General features: G+C 43.9%; 1 protein-coding gene and 2 non-coding genes across 3 annotated transcripts; all 3 read left to right on the top strand.

Annotated features, from left to right (window-relative positions):
- Positions 1-265: 265 nt before the first annotated feature.
- On the top strand, positions 266-369 carry LOC114234812 (U6 spliceosomal RNA). Its single transcript, XR_003620993.2, has one exon. It is a non-coding gene; the product is annotated as a U6 spliceosomal RNA (small nuclear RNA).
- Positions 370-4,482: 4,113 nt separating this feature from the next.
- Positions 4,483-4,555, top strand: TRNAR-CCU (transfer RNA arginine (anticodon CCU)). The gene has a single exon. It is a non-coding gene; the product is annotated as a tRNA-Arg (tRNA).
- Positions 4,556-4,987: 432 nt separating this feature from the next.
- FMC1 (formation of mitochondrial complex V assembly factor 1 homolog) lies at positions 4,988-9,052 on the top strand. Its single transcript, XM_054726440.1, has 2 exons — positions 4,988-5,258; positions 8,742-9,052. The coding sequence occupies exons 1-2, from the start codon at positions 5,121-5,123 to the stop codon at positions 8,943-8,945; spliced, it is 342 nt and encodes a 113-aa protein (XP_054582415.1). The 5' UTR covers positions 4,988-5,120; the 3' UTR covers positions 8,946-9,052.
- The last annotated feature ends 383 nt before the right edge of the window (positions 9,053-9,435 follow it).

The following is a 9,435-nucleotide window of genomic DNA, read 5'->3' as shown; positions in this document are numbered from 1 at the left end:
ATGAAACTGTTCTGAGATTTTTCCCACATTTTTAAGTTGGTAAAATCAGAGTACTACCTCATAGAATTGTGGTGAGATAAAATGAAACATTACCTGTAAAATGCCCTGGGACGTAGTTCCCACACTTGCAACCCCAGCTTATATAAGGCCGACAGAAGTGTTTTGACAAATAGTGCTGTGTTTAACTGGCTGCTAACATTTAAGTTATGGCATTTCATAAAAATTCTGGATTTATAACTTCTCTTAAAAAAAAATCAGAAGCTCTGTGCTCGCTTTGGCAGCACATATACTAAAATTGGAACGGTACAGAGAAGATTAGCATAGATGCGCAAAGATGACACGAAAATTCGAGAAAAGTTCCGTATTTTAAAGAAAAAAAAACAATAAAAAAAAAAAAAACAGAAGCTCTGGCAACACTGGCATGACACTCCTACTTTGCAACAATGAGATTGTGTTGAATTGTCTAGCTCCTTTGGAGGAGGTGGGAATTCACCGCCTGATTCCATCTCTTACCTGCCTGGTCCCAGCTGTAGGGTTTGAATGTGTAGCCCTGTACTAGGAATTTAAAGATTTTCTAAAGCTGCAAAATTTAAAAGTTCAGCTAAATTGTCTCTAAGAAACTTTTCAGAGTGATTGGGTTTTTGATTGCTGCACAGTAATCAAAACATAGTGGAATTATTCCTAAACAACTGACCTTTTGTTATCTTTGATGTTTCTTTGGATTGACTGGGTTTAGGTGGGCAATTCTCTGCTCCATATGATGTTGATTTAGACAGTAGTCATCTGGGGATGCCTCTAGATTGGGACATTTAAGATGGCTCAATCACATAGTGGGTAATTAGTGCTGTCAGCTGAGGCTAAGCTGGGCCTGTCTTAGCACTTCTTCGTGTGCCTTGAGGCTTTCCCAGCATGGTAACTAGATAAGAATCGGGAAGTTAAAGTTGCCAGTTTCAAGGCCTGGGATTCCATAGAAGTCCCAGAATGTCACTTCTGCTACATTCTATTGGTCAAAGCTAGTCACAAGGCTTATCTGAGATTCAAAAGGGGAAGGGATGCATGGATGGGAAATAAGCATTTCCTCTTTATATAAGGAGCAATACACACACACACACACACACATGATTTTTGGGAGGGCGGCATCTATGGAGGCTAGTGGCTACATAAGAGCTAATTTTTTAAATTATTAAATACTAGAGGCCAACTGCACGAAATTCATGCATGGGGGCAGGAGGTCCCTTAGCCCGGTCTGCACCCTCTCCAATCCGGAACCCCTTGGGGGACGTCCAACTGCTGGTTTAGGCCTGACCCCACAATCTGGGACTGCTGGCTCATAACCGCTCACCTGCCTGCCTGCCTGATGCCCCTAACCCCTCTGCCTGCCAGCCTGATCACCCCTAACTGCTCTCCCCTGGCAGCCTGATCACCCCTAATCCCCTCTGCCTGCCAGCCTGATCTCCCCTAACAGCTCTCCCTTAACCGCCTCTGCCTTGGCCCCCACCATTGTGGCTTTGTCCAGAAGGACCTCCGGAAGATGTCTGGTCTATCAGGTCTAATTAGCATATTACCCTTTTATTAGTATAGATTTGTATTGATATCAGAGAGGAAGGGAGAGGAAGAGATAGAAACATCAATGATAAGAGAGAATCCATTGATTGACTGCCTCCTGCATGCCCCCTACTGGGGATCAAGCCCAAAACCCAGGCATGTGCCACCTCCTGGTTCATAGGTGGATGCTCAACTAGTGAGCCACACTGGCCGGGCTAGAGGTAACTTTTAAAAAATATTTTTAGAGCTAACATTTTATGATTATCTACTTACTCTTTTTTAAAAAATATATATTTCATTGATTTTTTACAGAGAGGAAGCGAGAGGGATAGAGAGTTAGAAACATAGATGAGAGAGAAACATTGATCAGCTGCCTCCTGCACATCCCCCACGGGGGATGTGCCTGCAACCAAGGTACATGCCCTTGACCAGAATCGAACCCAAGACCCTTCAGTCCGAAGGCCGACGCTCTATCCACTGAGCCAAACCGGTTAGGGTTCTACTTACTCTCTCTTTTTTTTTTTTAATATATATTTTATTGATTTTTTATGGAGAGGAAGAGAGAGGGACAGAGAGCTAGAAACATCGATGAGAGAGAAACATCGATCAGCCGCCTCCTGCACACCCCCCACCAGGGATGTGCCCTCAACCAAGGTACATGCCCTTGACCAGAATCGAACCTGGGACCCCTGAGTCTTCAGGCTGACGCTCTAGCCAAACCGGTTTCGGCTCTACTTACTCTTTTTTTTTTTTTTTTGGCTCTACTTACTCTTAAGTGTGAGAATGACTTAGGGTGGAAGAAGTGTCTCTTGGCAGCACAGTAAAAAGGAATTCAAAATTATTTATTGCCCAGCCAGTGTGGCTCAGTGGTTGAGTGTCATCCTATGAACCAGGAGGTCATGGTTTGATTCTCGGTCAGGGCACATACCTGGGTTGTGGGCTTGATCCCCAGTGTGGTGCTTGCAGGAGGCAGCCAATCAATGATTCTCTCTCATCATTGATGTTTCTATCCCTCTCTCCCTTTCCTTTCCTTTCTGAAATCAATTAAAACAAACATTTGTAAAACAAACAAAAAGCCTTAGCTGGTTTGGCTCAGTAGATGGAGAGTTGGTCTGCAGGCTGAAGGGTCCTGGGTTCGATTCCAGTCAAGGGTACATGCCTGGGTTGTGGGCTCGATCCCCAGTAAGGGGTGTGCAGGAGGCAGCCGATCGATGATTCTCTCTTATCACTTTCTATCTCTCCCTCTCCTTTCCTCTCTGAAATCAATAAAAATATATTTTAAAAAATTACTGATTGGCACTAACCGGTTTGGCTCTGTGGATAGAGCGTTGGCCTGCGGACTGAAAGGTCCCAGGTTCGATTCCGGTCAAGGGCATGTACCTTGGTTGCGGGCACATCCCCAGTAGGAGGTGTGCAGGAGGCAGCTGATCGATGTTTCCCAGTGATGTTTCTAACTCTCTATCCCTCTCCCTTCCTCTCTGTAAAAAAAACAACACACAACAACAAAAAAGAAAACAATAAAATCTATATTTAAAAATTAGTGATTGCCTCAATAAATTTATATTAAGAGGATAAATGATAGCATTCTCCCTAACCTCTCCTGCAAGCATATTTGCCTTTTAAAATCAGATGCTTGTGAATTACAGGTTGATAAAATATTTTATGTATTTAACAGAGAGTCATTCATTCATATTGTCACACCAGTTTCCTCTTCTATTAATTCTGGAAGCATCAGGATTCCAGCCAAAATACGAAAGGTTACATAAAGTTGGCCACAGCTAGAGCTGGTGGATCCTGACAGGGATCTAGGAGAGACCTGGTAGAGTGGGAATTTCTGGGCCTGAAGAGTGGTATGCATCTTGTTTCATGTGGAAGATGATGGAGCTGAGACATAGGTAACCTAGATGTAAAAAAGAAAAGTTACATAGGTAATCTAGAGGAGCCCAGCAGAGGTGAAGTAATTTTAACCTTGCCATATTGACTGCGAGGGCCTAGAGAAGTGTCTGACCTAAACTTCCCAAAGAAACTTGAAGCCCGCAAGGTAAATATTAATATTAATACAAACAGTTTAAGTTTCAGGCAGAAAGAATAACACGGGTGGAGAAGAAAACAATCCGTTCAGATAACTGGAGCAGAGGGTGAGAGGGAACATAACGGTGAGAGATGAAGGTTGAAATAAGGGTCAAGGCAGGGTCCAGTAGTCTGAACATTTGGAGGCAATGGGGAGCCACTGAGATTGTAAACAAGTGTTAAATACCGCTGTGTCTCAGAGAAGGGACTCGTCCAAGTTACACAATTAGGAACAGAACCCGAAAAATGAACTAATTATTTCCAGTTAACAAATTCCTAATGCACTAAAGTAGTAACTCCCCGCAGTCCCATGTTTATCACTGAACCGCCAAATCAGAAGACAAGGTACACATCCCAAGTCGCCACTGGCTCTGCGGAAATGGCCTCAGCCCTTCAACCGGAAGCAAAAAGTGACCGCTGCTTACGCCACCTAACGGTCGACTAGAGGCAAAGTCCGTCTGGAAAGCCTTGGCACCGGAAGGGGCCGGCTGTTTCCGGTAAGGACCCCAAGGAGCAGAGGCTAAAAGGGCGATTCACGGAGATTCGGCCAGTGTGTCCTGCGTGCTCGGCTCCGCAACGTCGCAAGTCTGCTTCTGCGCAGGCGCGGGGACTACCACGCGGGAAACGCGTACGCCCAACCGTGCGCGCGCCCGGTCTCCGTTGGGCGCGACGGTGCCGTCTGGAGGGTAAAGCCTTTGGAGCTGTAACGCAGCCTTTTGTTCTCTTAACTACAACTCCCAGCATGCCTCGTCCCTCATATTGATACTGATGCGGTCTACCAGGATAGGTTAAAAAGGAACGTAAGCGACAATGACGTACCAAAGGAAAAAAAATTGAATACGTCGTTTCAGGCCATCGTTCACAGAAGCCCCAGTGGCCTAATGGATAAGGCATTGGCCTCCTAAGCCAGGGATTGTGGGTTCGAGTCCCATCTGGGGTGTTGAGGCTTTTTTGTTTTTCAGTCCTTAAGCAATTGTAGCGAAATAGGCTAACTTAATTTTACTTTTTATAAATAAGAAATGTATGTGTGGTTTTCCTAGGTGTTGGGTTACAGTTTACGAGAGTCAGCATACTCCATTTTCTTTCTCTGATTTTGGGAAGTCAATACGTTGAATTTTGTTGTCCCCTCTAGAAATAATGTCTGCTCAGCGTGTTCTGTTTCAAATCAACACCCATTCGCGCCAGGCTCTCTCTTTCTCGAGGCTGAAAAGGTCGGTTAAGCTAACGGCATCTCAAAGGGCACAGTCAGGAAAGGGCTTCCTTTTCCCTTGCCCAGCTCGTCAGTTACTCGGCTTTCCTTTGCTTTTCCCTTAACTCCTTAGGGCGCCGCTCGGCGTTCGACTAATAAGGCTCCGCAGAGAAGGGAAGTGAACCTTGCCGCTGTTTTGCAATCGAGGAGAGGAGCGGGGTGGGTTCGGCCGTACCATTAAGCGATTGGGCTTGGGGGTGAAGGAGTTATAGGGGCGTTGGGCGTCGTAGGGACACCAGGCTCCAAGGACGGGAAAATGGCGGCGCTCGGGCCGCCGGCGCGCACCCTGCGAGGTCTTCTACGGGAGTTGCGCTACATGAACGCAGGCACCGGCCGACCCTATCGCGACACCGCAGCTTATCGGTACCTCGTGCAGGCTTTCCGAGCACATCGGGTATGGAAGCCCGTATGCAGCGTCCCTTCCCCGGGATGGGAGGGAGAGCTGGGTTTGGGCGGGCGCAGAGCGCGCCGGGCCTGAGCGCCTGCTTGTCTGAGGCCCACCCTCCACCCAGCCCCGGTTCCGGCCAAAAAAGCCCAGCTCAACCACTCTAGGCTCTGGTCCATGGCCTAAGCCCAGAGACTGACTCCGGACCGCGGGAGAGCAAAGGCACCGGGGTGGAGCCGTCCCCGAGGATTTCATTGGCTGTCTTTTCATGAATGAAGGAGAAAGTCGGAGGAAAGTGAAATGAGAAAACGTGGGGGAAAAGAAAAGGTGTACATCCTGGAGCGTGTAGGGTCACTAGCCGCCGCATCTACTCATTTCGCTGCCCTTTCCCTAGAAAAGCTATTCTCAGAAGCAATTTTTGAGGCAGAAAGAGAAGCTGTAATAAGACACGAAATACTGGGAGCTTCCTGAAGACCAGGAATCCCCTACACCAAACAGATGGTGCCTTGTAGGACGGAACTAGAAACGTGTAATGACGTTGCACTGTCAGTTATGACATGAGCGTGATGTGTGTCCAGATACATTTTGTCCTGTAGCTGATAAATCTGAACATATGGGAAAACGTACTTGAGAAATTCCTTTGTTAAATCCACACTCCATATCACTCTTAGGCAAGAGCGATGAAAGATAGCTTCATTTTCAAATGGGGCAACGGAGACCTTTCAAGGACACGTATAAGAACAACTAAGATGTAGGTTACCTACGGTAGCTCCCAAATAAGAGTCCATTAATTAACGCCTTTGAAGTTAGGGGTCTGGCTTGGCGAGAGATTGCAGCCTATCTCAGAAATAATAAATTGGAGAGTCAGTTTGGCTCTATGGAAGGAAACTTACCGTCTTTTGAACAATGTGGGAAACTGGAGATCACTAACCTAAATATTGAATTTCTGAGCCATGGAAGTTAGAATGCAAAATGTCAGAACTAAAATTTAGCTGATTGTTCAAAAGTCTGACTATTAGGAACTGACAAGAGAATCATTGATCTGCTGCCTCCTACTACACACACACACACACACACACACACACACACACACACACCTGTGATCAAATCTGCAACCCTTAACTCAGGCATGTGCCCTGACCACAGAATCCAACCGTGACCTCCTAGTTCATAGGTCCACGCTCAACCACTGACCCACGCCGGCCAGGCTCTTTGGTCTTTCTTATGATTCATTTACTGTTATATTCTTTTCTTTTTTTAACCTGAACCCGAGGATTGATTTTTTAAAAAGAGTCGAAGGGTGGGAGCGAGGGGGATTGGAGAGAGAGAGAATGATCGATGTGAGAGAGATACATTAACTAGTTGCCTCCTGATGATGCCGGGGATTGAACCTGCAACCCAGGTACATGCCCTGGGAATCGAACTCGGAAACCTTCAATACGAGGGCCAACACTATCCACTGAAACACACTGGCAAGGCATACTGTTATATTTTGATTGACCCTTCTCTCCAGACTCCTTATGATTAAGGCCTAAATCAAGGTCAGTATTCTCTTGTCCTATACCAGTGGTCGGCAAACTCATCAGTCAACAGAGCCAAATATCAACAGTACAACGATTGAAATTTCTTTTGAGAGCCAAATTTTTTAAACTTAAACTTCTTCTAACACCACTTCTTCAAAATAGACTCGCCCAGGCCATGGTATTTTGTGGAAGAGCCACACTCAAGGGGCCAAAGAGCCGCATGTGGCTTGCAAGCCGCAGTTTGCCGACCACGGTCCTATACTAACATAGAATTCTTGTTTCAAATCCTATCAATTTAGGTTTATACACATGGGTATTATCCTTTGTTGATGTTTGACATTGGGTTAATCTCAAATTTTAATTATAAAAAAATTTTTTTTAATTGATTGCCCTGGCCAGTGTGGCTCAGTTGGTTGGAGTGTCAGCCCGTGCACTGGAAGGTCTCAGGTTTGATTCCCAGTCAGGACACATACCTAGGTTGAGGGTTCAATCCCAAGTCAGGGCAGATAAGGGAGGCAACTGATCAATCTATCTCTTTCACATTGTTGTTTCTCCCACTCTAAAATTAAAAAAAAAAAAAATTAAGTTTATTAAACGAGATGAATTTTGCCTTTTTGAGCAGCTTATGAGTGGCATTTTCCTATATGTGATCTGCAGACCTTAAGCCACATTCTAGTTTTCAGATTCCAACCCTAGATATTTAAATAAAGGTCAAAAAAAGGGAATTCTGTAGGCGGTGGTGTCAGAGATTAAAGGACACTGGACAGGGCTCCTTAGGTCATTTGAGGCTATGCACACATCTCCATCTCTGCCTTCCTGCCCCTTTCTCACAACCTCAGACTAGTCAAGTAAAGGACAGTGGAATAATTTCCTTCATCTGGAAATTATGATGAAGAAGAAACAGGGTTTAGAGAACCTCAGAATGGCTATGAAGTCTCCAGCTCCTTAAGGTCATCAAAATCCAGATTTTTCAGATGGATAAGTAAATTGTGAGAGTGAGTACAAGTAATATGAAAATGTACATGTTTTATATGTAAAACCATTTTGTTACTATTGAGGACAAAGCTATTTTGCAGACAAAATAAGTTTTAAGTTTTCATTGAAATGAAAGGCATATTCCACATTATTCAAAGTCCACAGTCATGAGAAGCAGCCCTTCACTGGTTTGAAGGGAAAAAGTTATACATTATATTTCTGAAGTGATATTAATGATCAGTGACCTGATTATAATTACCCACCTCTGCCATTAACCAACCACCCAGTCTCTCTGGGCTTTAGTTTCCTTATTTGTAAAATGAGAGAATTGAAACTAGATGACTTTCTTCTAAAATGTGCAGTCACTCAATGAAACATCCCAGTGAAACTTTGTAAAACTTTTTTTCCTTGCCACCTTTAAAAAAAGTTTTATTTGCCGAAACCGGTTTGGCTCAGTGGATAGAGCGTCGGCCTGCGGACTGAAGGGTCCCAGGTTTGATTCCAGTCAAGGGCATGTACTTTGGTTGCGGGCACATCCCCAGTGGGGGGTTTGCAGGAGGCAGCTGATCGATGTTTCTCATCGATGTTTCTCTCTATCCCTCTCTCTTCCTCTCTGTAAAAAATCAATAAAATATATTTTTAAAAAAAAAGTTTGTTGATTTTAGAAAGAGAGAGAGAGAAATCAATGTGTTTTTCCACTTATTCATGCAGTCATTGCTTCTTGTATATGCCCTGATGGTATGGAACCTGACACCTGGGACAATGCTCTAACCAACTAAGCCACCTGGTGTAAAATATGTCAGTGAACTGGAGGTCAGCTATCCTAATCATCAGCAATTATAGAGTTCCTCTATATAACTATTAAGTATACACAAATACATGTTTCTATTTCCTCTCTGCAATTTTCCTTCATTCTAGAGAATGTTTATTATATCTTACTCTTTGGCCTTTAGCTGGGCTGTTGATAAAGTATCTGACTTTGCTACTTCTCTAGGTCACCAGTGAGAAGCTGTGCAGAGCCCAACATGAGCTCCATTTCCAAGCTGCCACCTATCTCTGCCTCCTTCGTAGCGTCCGTGAACATGTGGCCCTTCATCAGGAATTTCATGGCAGGGGTGAGCGCTCAGTGGAGGAGGCAGCTGGCTTGGTGGGTCTCAAGTTGCCCCATCAGCCCGGAGGGAAGGGCTGGGAGCCATGAAAATGGAGAGATTCCTTGGATGCTGCCTTCATACAAGAATGTAATTATTTATATCGATATGTATTTATCATTAAATTTTGTTTAAAGTTTAGGGTTTTTCTCTGTAATTTTGTTGTCCAAGTGTTTCTTTTTTTCAGTCTTTTATTTTAAGAAAAACGATTTTAAATATAATGTTACATGCAATAAATCTTAATATTTCAAGAAGACGATCTTATAATAATGTTACATGCAATAAACACCAATTATTCAAGAAAAATTATCTTACATATAATATTACATGCAATAAACATTAATATTTCAAGAATAAAAGGATTTTAAGTTTAATAATATTACCAACACTGTACTAACATAGTATAGTATCACAAAAGTTGTAGGAAATATTAAAAATCTGCAAATAACAGGATTAATTCTATTCTAGACTATCCCCGCCCCCACTCTTTTTTAAAATTCTTTATTGTTTAAAGTATTACATGAGTCTCCTTTTTCCCCC

This window comes from Eptesicus fuscus, chromosome 14 (genome assembly GCF_027574615.1).
Source record: "Eptesicus fuscus isolate TK198812 chromosome 14, DD_ASM_mEF_20220401, whole genome shotgun sequence".
Taxonomy (NCBI): domain Eukaryota; kingdom Metazoa; phylum Chordata; class Mammalia; order Chiroptera; family Vespertilionidae; genus Eptesicus; species Eptesicus fuscus.
The sequence above is the reverse complement of the archived record's forward strand: the minus strand, read 5'-3'. Positions and strand labels throughout refer to the sequence as shown.